Raw genomic sequence first — 12,985 nt, forward strand, 5'->3', positions numbered from 1 at the left:
CTTCAAAAAGAACCGCGGCCCAACAAAAAAACTAAGGGGGGATTAATACACTACCTATAAAAAAATCTTTTTGGTCTTTTTATTTCGAATTTAAACCCTCAAGAAACCCGTCGAATGATATCCATCGTCGGGAAAAATCGAAAAAATTTAAAATTATTATGATTTTTCAATTTTTTTTCTAGCTACTAAAAGGAAAAAACTAACACATATACATACAACATACAATTACCCCCACACCACATTTTAAGTTGTGGCATGTCCCTATGGCAAGCATAAGGTAGAGGAAACTTTCCTGAATCTCTAATTGAGGTCTGAATCAAGTCGGGACCCCATTTCATGCGCCCGAACTAGTGCACACATCCATGTAGACAGCTTCTTCTCAGCCTTCTTGGGGTACACCCTACACTTATCTTTTTCAATAATTACAGCCTTATCTTTCGCACTCTTCACCTTCCACTCAACACTTGGAGCTGGCTTCTCCTTTTTCACTCCATTTTCTACATTCATCTCAAAAGTCACCATCTCCTCACCTACTCTAAGCATGAGTTTTCTATCATGCATATCCAGTTTAGCTCTACCCGTTGCTAAAATTGCTCTTCCTAGAGATGAGGGGGACGTCCTTATTCTCCTCCATGTTCACCACTATGAAATCTACAGGAAATATGAACTTATTCACTTGCACCAAAATATCTTCACCTATCCCCTCGGGTGTTATAGTCGTTTGATCAGCCAACTGCAAAAATATTGGCACCGACCTTATCTCTCCAATCTCTTTCTCCAGTTTTATATAAATAGACACAGGCTTTAGATTAATTGAGGCACCAGAATCACATAAAGATTTATCAAAGTTAAGAGTGCCTAAAGAGCAAGGTATTGTAAAACTTCCTGGATCACCACACTTTTGTGAGAGTTTGTTTTGTAAGATTGCTTTGCATTGCTCTGTGAGCTTGACCACCTTGGTATCTTCTACCTTCCTCTTATTTTTCAGGATCTCCTTCAAGAACTTTGCATAAGCTGGCATTTGGGAGAGAACTTCAGTGAATGGCAGGTTCACATTAACCTGTCTTAGCATGTCTAGAAATTTCTCAAACTGCTTGTCTAGCTTTTCTCTATAGAGCTTTTGGGTTAAAGGTAGAGCAGGCATGTGCTTGCTCACTTTAGCAGATTCTTCCCTTCTTGAAGTTTCCTCTTTCTTCTTTTTCTATGCTCCCTTCTTACCTTTCTTCTTCTTGCCATCTTCAATTTTCAACTCCTTCCCACTCTCTTCTTTAGGCACAACCTCTTTTTGGATTGGAGAGTTCTTTCAACACTTGCCCGCTTCTCAAGGTCACAACATTTACCATTTCTTTGGGATTCTCTCAGATAATATATTTGCAATTTGACCCACTTGTCTCTCTGAGCTACGCAAACCTGTCCCAAGTTCTTGGATAGTTATACCATGAGCATCTAGCCTCTCCTCTTTCTTGAGAATAAGGACTTCATAAGATCCTCTAACCCAAACTGATTTGTTTGTTAAGGCTGGAACTGCGGCCTATGCTGATTCACAAAACCAGGAGCTCCCTAAAATATGGAATTGTTTTGTTGCCACACATTTGTTGTACCCCCCAGGTGAACTCCATGAAAAACCAGGGTGCTTCTAACCCATTTCATTGAAGTTATAATTACCCACATCATTCACTTCCTCCATGGTAGCTTGACACTCAAGAGTAGGGTGTCCTCTTCCACATATATCACATGATGCATGACTCTCATTCGTTACTGAGGCTAAGGTTAACTTCCTTATTTCCTTGGCCATGGCATCAAGTTGTACCTGCAGAGATGTGTTAGTGTCAACCTAGTGAACGCCAGTTGATCTTCTTCTTTCAAAAATCTCCGAGGGCCACTGATTTGCATCTTCAGATAATTCATCTAGAATAGTGACTATCTCCTCTAGAGTCTTTTTTATCAACAGGCCGCCAGTTGCATTGCTCAATGTTCTCCGTGAGGCTGGTGTCAAACCATACCAAAAGTCTTGGAGTTACATCCAGAATTCAATTCCACTATGTTGACACTTCCACGCAATCTCCTTAAACCTCTCCCATACTTCAAACACAGTCTCATTCTCGTTCTGGCAGAAGTTATAGATTTCTCTTCTATACTTACCCGTTTTAGCTGAGGAGAAATATTTAGCAAGAAATTTTCTGGTCATCTCCTCCCATGTTCTAATTGATCCTTGGGGCAAGCTTCGAAGCCAATACTTTGCATCATCTTTAAGTGTAAAGGGGAATGGCGACACACCATTATATTGAAAGGTGTTCATAATCTCTTTTAAGTCCATGAGATGATTGTTTGGATCTTCGTTCGTCTTTCCTCTGAAGAAACATATGTTTTGGTGGGTTTGGAGTAACCTTTGCTTCAATTCAAAATTTTGGCTGCGATAGGAGGTGGTCTCACGCTGGATAAACCTTGGTTGTAAACCGGTATAGCATAATCGCCAAGTGGTCTCCCTTGGCCGGGATCTATATTTCCGAATTGGTCTGGAACCAAGGGCTGATTCTGAGCCATTCTCCGAGCCCTCTCTTCTTCATATGCAATTTTTGCATCTCTAATAGCTGCTTTCTCAGCATTCCAAGTAGCTTTTTCTCTTATCTGGGTTTCCTCTTTCACAACCAAATCCATAATATTATCATCTCCTGCCATAATTACTGTGGTTGAGGATTGCCCAACCTTCTCTATTTTCTCAGGGAGATTTCTTTCCTTCCTCAACTATCGCAGTTGTTTCTCGATTTCTAGTTCGTATGGTTGTACTTCTTTCCCAAAATATCAAGTCATGCACCAATCTACCCTGTAGCCTGCGAACAGTCAAAGCACACCAAACATAAAAAGAGAAAATAAAATAAAAAGAAAAATTCCTGAATTAGCACTACAAACTATTTCAAACACTATTGATTGCCAATTCCCAGAAAAGGTGCTAAAATTTGACGAGCGCAAAACACATACCTAAATATGCTCGCTAGTCGAATATAGTAAATTATAATATTGTATCCATAGGGATTGGAGTTAAACATTATTTTCATAGTTTATAGTTCGATGGCTATCCAAGATAATCAACAATTGAGAATTATGTGATTTAAACAAAAATTAACTAAGAGTCTAAGCTATTGACTAATGACAAACAACGCAAGTAGAAGGCAAAGAAAGATATCAATTTGGGGGAAATAGGGTTGATAGGATAGGTGCAAGGCAAATATTTGGGATTTAACTCTAAATAATTTAATCTAATGTTTGAGTGATCTCTCGAATTCACTTGTTTGTTAATTCAATTGTTTAGTAGAAACTCCTCTCTCGATTATGTCTAAACTTCACAAGATGAATCAATTTAAGATTGGGGAAGATATGCAAGAATTCATAGTGGATTGGTTTTTAGGAGAACCTCTCTCGATTATCCTCCTAACTAGGTTTAATCAACAATTCAACTAGCCTCTTCTAATTACTAAGAAGAATTAATTAATTCAACCAACAAAATATAATGCAAAAATATCACAAGTTATGCCTCTCTCGATTACATTAAAAAGTGAATATAGATGCAACGATTAAAATATCCAAAATGATTCAGTACATAAAACTAGAGTCAATTATCCACAAACAAGTAGCAATACACCAAATCCATCAAACCTTAAAGAGATAGATATGGAGCAATTCATCATAACAATGTTCAAAATCAAAAGAAAACATAAAACGATCCAAACTCTTGTCTTGAGTGAGGATTGAATGACGAAATCCTTGTGCTTTAGCTTCTCCACCTCCTCTTAGCTTCCTTAGGTCTAAGATGTGTCAAAAGTCCTCAAAATAATGTTTTTACATGTATATATACTAAGTAGGGTCGGACCTAGACGAAAATACCTTCTCCTGCATGAAATAGGATTCCAGCTCTGTAAAAATTGCTCAGGCGTGCCGCATGGGGCGACGCGCCATGTGGGGAATTAGTGGGGAAGTTCAGAGAGCTCGAAAAATCAACAGGCAGCATTTTTGTACAGCCGTGGCGCGCCACGCATCGCCCCACATGCCGCGGCTGTCGACTTTTCTCAGAGCCAACTTTTTTCTTCGATTTTTGAAGTTCAGACATGGTTCTTGACCCCCGAACGCGATCTCGACTTAATCCCTTGGGCTTTTACTCAGACTTCAAAGCTTCAAATAGCTCGAATTCATTCCATAACATCTACATCACCCGGAATCACTCTTGCAATGCATAAAACACGTAGTTAGTGCAAAACACTAGCGATTAAAGCTCAAACTCAATTAAAGTTCAGCAGAAAAGTGCAATCAGTGATTAAAATATGGGATTATGGCCTACCATCAAACGTGAAGAAATATGTGTTGGTTGTGAAATGGCCTTTGAAAAATGTTGGGGAAAGTAAAAATAAAAGCCAAAATTAGTTGTACTAGGGATCCCAAGCAAGCCTGTTGTTGTCGTGAAAGGGTCTCCCATTGCCCATCTTGTTATTACACCAGTGATCCAGTTGCTAGTTGTTGATACAAAGGCTATCCCATGGAACTATAAACAAGCAATAGTGACATATAAATGGAAGGAGTTGGAGGAAAAAGTCAATGAGACCGAAGAACCAACTCGTTTCGGGAGGTATTTTACCTCAGAAAAATTGAGGAAGGCCAAGCCCTTCAAGGATAGCCAAATGCCAGTAAAGAAACCGGTCAGCGAGGAAGATGTCGAAGAGTTATGAAAAATATGAAAGTGCAAGACTATTCCAATGTTGAACAATTAAGGAAAACTCCAACTAATATCTCTCTGTTATCTTTGTTGATACATTCAGATGAACACCGCAGGGCCATAATGAAGATTTTGAATGAGGCACATGTTCCTGATAAGATCACAGTGAATCACTTGGAAATGATTGCTAGCAGGGTCTTCCAAGAAAATAAGACAACTTTTTTCAGACGATGAGCTTCCTATAGAGGGTATGGAACACAACATAGCTCTTTATATCGTGGTGAAATATGAGAAATATTTGTCACGAGGGTGTTAGTTAATAATGGCTCTAGTATAAATATTTTCCCTTTGTCAACTTTGCAAAAGTTAAAGATCGGAACTAAAAAAATCCACATGAATAATATATGTGTTCGAGGTTTGGTGGGGAAGGAAAAGATTCTGTTGGAGATACAATACTTGAATTGGTGATAGGGCCAGTTGGATTCACTATGAAATTTCAAGTGCTAGACGTGGTTGTCTCCTATAGTTTGTTATTGGGTAGGCCCCCGATACAAGCGGCTAAGGCAGTGTCGTCTTCTCTGTATCAAATGATAAAATTTGAGTAGGACAAGCAAGAAATAGTTGTGCATGGTGAGGAGGATCTATCTCTATATAAGGATTCATCTGTTCCATTTGTTGAGGCTAGAGTTGATGAAGGACCTTTAGTTTACCAAACTTTCAAAACAGTGTCTGTCAAGAATATTTCTCAAGGAAAAAGCATTCCAAGGACGAGACTATCATCCTCTATTGTCATGGTAGATAATGAGATGTTGAAGTATAGTTTTGTGCCACGTAAAGGTCTGGGTTCATCACTACATAGTATTGTGCATCCGGTGTGTCCACGTAAAACTTTGGTACATTTGGTTTGGGATTCATGGCCATGGAGAAGGACAGCAAAAGTGATAAAAATAGGAAGATGAGGTATGGTCACTTCCCAAGCCTGTCCCGCACATCTCAAAGTCCTTTATCAAGCCGAGGGTTGCAAAACTTCCAATATCATTAGTCCCGAAACTAGTAATTGATTTTGATGAAGAGTGGATCAGAATGTCCTAAAATCTATTTGATGAGGTTGATATGGTTGAAATTGGGGAAGAATATAGCAATGAAAATGTGCAGCTTGTTGGGCTGAATTTGAAGCTTAGCAACTGGGAAGCTACTCCTCTCCCCACCCGGGATGAGTTTTGGTAGTTTGCTTTGGTTTGCTTTCTGTTATCTAGGTTATTCCAGAGTTGTAACCCAGATTTCACTTTTACTTGTTTTGATGTTCAAACCCTTCTATCCTTTTATTTTTAGTGAAATGCATTTTTTTTGTTTTTTTTATTGTTATTCCTAATATATGTTTCAATTTGTTTTTCCTTTGTACAGTTCTTTTTATGCTAGTTCTAATGACATGACATGTATGAGGAATTTTTAGCCAGATCTTAAAAGCCAATCTAACCTTGAAATAATTATCCAAGAAGTCGAATGTGATGAAGAAAAAGCATTTGAGAAAATAGAGGTTAAGATCCCGTCCCTCCGAATTGTTGTAGAAGCTGAAATGGATGATGATGAGAGGGTCAAATCTCGGCTAGAGTAGTTGAGAGTGATTGATGAGAGGGCAGCAAAATATCATGGTCAATTTTATCAAGAGATAATGGCTAGAGCATACAACAAGAAGGTGCATCCCAGGAAGTTGAACCGGGCCAACTAGTATTGAAGCACACCTATCTACATCAAGCTGAAGATAAGGCCAAGTTCGCCTCCAACTAGTAAGGGACGTCCGTTGTGACAAGAGTGCTACCCAATGGTTCTTAATACTTGACAAGCATAGAAGGCATAACTGTAGATATGGCCATTAATGTTGATGTCGTCAAGAGATACTATGTATGACTTCTTTGCCTTATCTTCAATTGCACGTCTTGTACTCGGAATTTCTAAAGTTTGGTATGACGAAGGCATTTTATTCAGCTACCCATACACTTTTATCCTTTGCTACCCCTTTTGGGCCTTAATTTATGTTCATTCATACCCCTCTTTTGGAATCAGAAAATAGAGTTAGAAAATAGAAAAAAAAAAGAAAAGAAAAGAAGAGAGAAAAAAACATGAAAAAAAAGAAAAGGAAAAAAAAGAAGAAGAAAAGAACGAATTGTAGTTGGAATTACGTTTGACCTGATTCCTTTTAAGGATATGAAGGTAGCCTTACTATCACGGCCCAAAATTTATTATAGATCATGATGGCGCCTAACGCCGTCTCCAGGCAAGCCAACGTTGCTTTATCAATTTATTTACTCATTTTATTACTTTTGAAATCAAAATTTCCATTAGTTAAGTAGTATGAAATAATATTTACAGGGTGAAATGATAGTAATTGTGTGAACTACCACACAAAACATCTAGTAGAAACCCTCAAACCCCGATGTTACAAGTGCATGAGCATTTTTCTAAGGAGTACAACAATAATAAAACATCTGTCCAGAATGTAAATAAGACAGGATAAAATAAATGATACAATGGGGAATCGGTGGACTGCGATGCGTAGCCTGAACTATAGCTCACACAAAGTCTCATCAACATATGTGCCTACGCGCCAAGATGATCACCAAATGACCTATCAAATCCTGCACATTTAGTGCAGACGTGCAGCATGAGTATGTAAATCAATGCGTACCTAGTAAGTATCTAGCCTAACCCCGGAGAAGTAGTAACGAGAGGTCGACATCGACACTTACTACAGGTCCATTAAAACAATATAATTAAAACATAAGAAGATATGAAGCATACGACAATGATGGGATAAATTTGTAAGTTACATAATCTCCCAAATGTTTTCTTTTAAGGCATGAACTTCTAAATCTTGTATTCTACCTTAACAACTTAGAAAATTCCAAGTGTCAATATCAGGTAAATAAGGAATACCATAAAAATGTTGGGCATCAGTGAATGGTCTAACTCGTGAATATTCGGACTACTAGCGATATAACGTACGATTCTACCGAGGTTGTCCGACCAGATCCAAAATAACACGTACACTGCCGAGGGACGTGCGGCCCGATCCATAGATGCGTCTATATACCACCGAGGCATTCGTCCCGCTCCACAAAAAAAGGAAGGAAGTTACTATAATACACATGTTTACAATACATTACATGAGCACAATAATAAGTACACTGATAACTAGGGATTCTAACCTATTTTATGCTCTTTTTTGCATAGGTTTTGGATTAAAGGTGTGTACAAGAATTCTCGAAAGATAATTTATTGTGCTTGCTTGTAGTGTTTGGTCAAAAAAGAGACAAGAAATTCATAACCAGCCCAAAAAGGAGTGAAACCTGCACAAGTCAAAAGAGCACTGACAGCGAAGAAACTGACGTGGACACAGAGGGTCCACCGCTGAGGCAGTTTTGTTTACGCTTTCAGCGGTGGCAAAGTTTGGAGAGCAGTATTCTGGGCGTAACAAGTTACCGCTGCCCGCGGTGAAATTTTGCAGCAGCGGTAGCTTTTGCGCGGCCACGGTGAAGTTACCGCCCTCAGCGGAACCCAGATTCAGAGAACCAAAAGTGGAGCTAAAAACTGAAGTCCGCGCTCGCTTTTGCGAGGCCGCGGTAGTTATAGCGCTGCAACGGTCTATTTTTTGCTATCAGCAGAACCTCCCTAGTGCCTTTAGACCAATTAAGAAAACCTTACAAAAATATTATACTTAGCTTATTTTCCTGCATCATTAGTATTAAAGTAGAATAGTAAACAAACAAAGAATGACTGGAAGTGCAATTAAGAACATCGCACATTGCTAGATTAGATAGGAACCCAATTCCAGACATATCTTAGCTCTCTATGTATTCAATCCTAACCTTTCTGGTAAAAGATGCATCGACTGCTTGTGCCACTCTATAGTGGTGTAGGGTTAGAACCAATCACTTTTTGGCACCGTTGCCGGGAAGCTAAATGGTTTTGGCTATCTATCTGACTAGTTTTTTGTCTTGTTTTTCTTTCCTTCTGTATTACTAACTTGTATGTGTCATCAATTCAGGTACAAAATGGCAAACAATTATCCTCTTGGAAATGTTCTCCCGAGAGAGGAGGTAGATGATAATGATGAAGATGAGATGCCTCTAGTACCTCAAGGTCAAAGAAGAGGCCACCAGGCCAATGACAATGTTCTAGACCCTCCCCCCTCCTCCAAGAGTCGCTCCTCGGGTGCTTCCAAATGAAGGATACGCAAGGGCAATTGTCCCACCCCGAATTCGGGCAGGCAATTTCCAAATTACAAATGTGATGTTAACTCTATTGGAGCAGTGAGGGTACTTCACAGGTGCTCCCCAACAGAATGCATATAAACATCTTAAAGGCTTTGTGGATACATGGTGGTGAAGCAAACAGACTAAGGTGTCGGTGGATGCATTGAGATTGAGATTGTTCCCTTTTTCACTCAGAGGCAAAGCTTTGGACTGGCTCAAAAGGCTTCCCAACCATTCCATCACTACGTGGGATGAGTTGGCAGACAAGTTTATAGCTAAGTTTTTCTCGTCAGGGCATATGGCGACTTTAAGAGATGAGATTTTAGCCTTCAAACAGGAACCTAATGAACCACTTCATGAGATCTGGGAGAGATATCGGACAATGGTGAAAGAATATCCAAACAATGACATGACCGAAGCAATGATCCAACAGACATTCTACCATGGCATTAACATGACCAATCAGTGTGTAGTGAACCAACTAGCAGGGGAAATTTTATGCACACACCTTATTTTGAGGCGTGTGAGATATTGGATGATATGGTAGATACTTTCTTAGCTTGGCAAAGTCGAGATAATATGCCATAGAGTGATCTGACTATCATTCACCTGCACAAAGAGCTCCCAACCATGTCAGGCAACAGCAAAGTTAACTACAAGAATGAACTAGTTGGCAAAATCTCAATTGCAACAAGTTCAAGCGTCGAGACAAGTAAATGCTATGGAAGGTGTCAACATGTTGGTCAACAAGAGGGGACAAAGAGGTCAACAAGGTCAAGGTAGTCTGGATCAATATGAGCAGGGTAGTGGTGGTTTCAACTAAGATGATGGGTATGATGAGCAAAGTGAAGAAGTGCAGTACTTGAACAATTATCAAGGACAAAAAGGCAATGCTCCTAACTAACAACAACAGTGGAGATCCCAAGGAAATTGGGGGAATCAAAACCAACAAGGAAATAGGAACTGGGGGAACAACAATCAGAATTGGGGCAATCAGAACTATCAGGGCAACTGGAGTGGCAACAACAACAATTGGGGAGGAAACAACAACCAAGGGGGTTGGAATAATGGCAATCAAGGGAATCGGGAGCAAGGCTTTCAAGGACCTCCGATGTATCAATAACCAAACAACCCGCCTCCATTTTCGTCCCAATGTCTTAGCTCGTCAAACAATGAGATGGGAAGAATCGAGATGATATTTTAACAAATGATGAAAAAGAATGCCGACTCTGATGCCTAGTTGGTATCCCATAATACTTCAATCAGAAACTTGGAGGTTCAACTTTGCCAGATTTCACAATCTTTGAATACTCGCCCTAAAGGGGATCTACCCAGTGATACGATAGTAAAACCGAAAGGTGGGAACAACACCGAGCATGCAATGGCGGTGATCACTAGAAGCAGTTGAGATGGTGATGTAAATACCTCCAAGCAAAAGGAAGTTATGAGTGATGAGGTTGAAGTACAAGATGATGATGTTCCTGTAGTTGATGAGAAAGTGAGTGAAGAGAATTTTAATACAGAAGTGAGAATTGATATTCATGATAATGAGGTGGAGACTCAAGATGATATGAACCCATCTAGGGAACACGTAATAGACATACCAGAAATGGTAGTGCCCAAGGCTAAGATTCCCTTGCCAAGGCCTCCTCCACCTTACCCTCAAAGACTTGTGAAGCAAAAGAATGAAAACCAATTTAAGAAGTTTATTGAGATGATGAAAAGCTTGTCAATCAATATTCCTTTGGTGGAAGCTCTTGAGCAAATGCTGGGTTACACCAAGTTTATGAAAGACTTGGTGACAAAAAATAGATCAATGGATTGTGAGACCATCAAAATGACTCATCAAGTAAGTGCAATTGTGCACTCGATGGCTCCAAAGCTTGAAGATCCTGGCACTTTCACCATTCTATATACCATTAGGAGTGCGGATTTTACAAAGGCATTGTGTGATTTGGGAGCAAGTATCAATTTGATGCCTTACTCCGTGTTCAAAACTTTGGGTATTGGTCAACCGAGAGCTACTTCAATAAGATTGCAAATGGAAGATAAAACAATGAAGAGGCCGCTTGGTATTATTGATGATGTTCTTGTCCGGGTGGACAAGTTTATTTTGCCTGCTGACTTTGTAATTATGGAATGTGAGGTCGACTATGAGGTGTCGATAATATTTGGAAGACCTTTCCTAGCAACTGGGAAGGCATTGGTTGATGTGTAAGCAGGGGAGCTCACCTTCCGGGTGGGTGATGAAAAAGTGGTCTTTCATGTGTGCAAATCAATGAGGCAGCTGAATAGTACTGAAGTGTGCTCTTTTGTGGATCTTGTCACGAAGGTGATAGTTGACGATACTAGTGCCATAGTCAATGTGGAAGATCCTTTAGATGCAGCATTGTTGAACCTTGATGTGAATGAGGATAAAGGTGGGGTGGAGTGTGTCAATGCTTTGCACAGAATGGTCTCTTATTCTTATAAGCCCTATAAGCTCTCTTTGGATCTTGAGAACAGAAAGACTCCGCCAACAAAGCCCTCAATTCAGGAACATCTCGTATTGGAGTTGAAGCCTTTGCCTTCAAACCTCAGGTATGAATTCTTAGGCCCTAGTTTAACTTTCCATGTTATTCCTTCGTCTTGTCTTACTAACGTGCAGGTAGATGCAACATTGGAGGTGCTCCAAAGAAGGAAGAAGGAAATTGGATGGACTCTAGCTGATATTTAGGGAATAATCCCCGCCTTTTGCATGCATAATATTATACTCGAAGATGATGCCAAACCCTTCGTGGAACATCAAAGGGGGTGGAACGAGGATATGCAAGAAGTTGTCAAAAAGGAGGTGATCAAGTGGTTAGATGCAGGGGATGTGTACCCCATCTCGGATAGTTCTTGGACTTCACCGGTGCAATGTGTGCCGAAAAAAGGTGGTATGACTGTGGTTACCAATGAGCAAAATGAGTTGATCCCCATCAGGACTGTCACTGGATGGAGGGTGTGCATGGACTACCGCAAGCTGAATAAAGTGACCCGCAAGGATCATTTTCCATTGCCCTTTGTTGACCAGATGCTAGATAGACTTGCTGGGCATACCTTCTACTACTTTCTGGATGGGTACTCAGGATACAACCAGATTTTGATTACTCTGGAAGATCAGGAGAAAACAACATTCACGTGTCGGTATGGCACCTTTGCATTTTCTAGGATGCCATTTGGTTTGTGTAATGCACCGGCTACATTCTAGAGGTGTATGATGGTTATATTTACCGACATGGTGGAGGACTTCTTGGAAGTGTTCATGGATGATTTCAGTGTTGTGGGTGACTCCTTTGATGAGTTTTTGAAGAATCTTGACAAGGTGTTAGTTCGGTGTGAAGAGATAAATCTTGTGCTTAACTAGGAAAAATGCCACTTTATGGTCGAGGAGGGCATTGTCCTCGGCCATAAGATCTCAAAGCACATCATAGAGGTGGACAAGGCTAATATTGTAGTGATTTCAAAGCTTCCTCCTCCTACTTCAGTCAAGGGGGTTAGGAAAAGGATGCCAAGTTCATGTTTAATGATGAAAACCTGAAGGATTTTGAACTTCTCAAGTACAAATTGACAACCACTCCCATTATTACCGTACCCAATTGGATCTTACCTTTTGAGCTCATGTGTGACGCAAGTGATGTTGTGGTAGGAGCGGTCTTGGCTCAATGAGTAAACAAGATGTTTCACCCGGTGTATTATGCAAGCAAAACAATGAATGATGCTCAAGTGAATTACACGGTGACGGAAAAAGAGTTGCTAGCAATTGTGTTTGCAATGGATAAGTTTAGGCCTTATATCATGGGTGACAAGGTGATAGTTCATACTGACCATGCAACACTCTACTACTTGATGACAAAGAAGGATTCTAAGGCTCGGTTAATGAGATGGGTTCTGTTGATCAGAAAGGGAGTGAAAACCAAGTGGCAGACCACTTGTCCCACTTGGAGGAAGAGGGGAGGCGCCGTGATAGCCTCAAAATTAATGATTCATTCCCTAATGAGCAACT

At 40.1% G+C, this 12,985-nt stretch overlaps 2 protein-coding genes across 2 annotated transcripts; one reads left to right on the forward strand and one right to left on the reverse strand.

Moving 5' to 3' along the window:
- Positions 1–574: 574 nt before the first annotated feature.
- Positions 575–1,144, reverse strand: LOC104234706 (uncharacterized). Its single transcript, XM_009788315.1, has one exon. The coding sequence runs from the start codon at positions 1,142–1,144 to the stop codon at positions 575–577; it is 570 nt and encodes a 189-aa protein (XP_009786617.1).
- A 9,258-nt stretch (positions 1,145–10,402) lies between these two features.
- LOC138885183 (uncharacterized) lies at positions 10,403–11,176 on the forward strand. Its single transcript, XM_070166093.1, has 2 exons — positions 10,403–10,549; positions 10,661–11,176. The coding sequence occupies exons 1-2, from the start codon at positions 10,403–10,405 to the stop codon at positions 11,174–11,176; spliced, it is 663 nt and encodes a 220-aa protein (XP_070022194.1).
- Positions 11,177–12,985: the final 1,809 nt, after the last annotated feature.

The sequence above is a fragment of the Nicotiana sylvestris genome, chromosome 2 (genome assembly GCF_000393655.2).
Source record: "Nicotiana sylvestris chromosome 2, ASM39365v2, whole genome shotgun sequence".
NCBI lineage: Eukaryota > Viridiplantae > Streptophyta > Magnoliopsida > Solanales > Solanaceae > Nicotiana > Nicotiana sylvestris.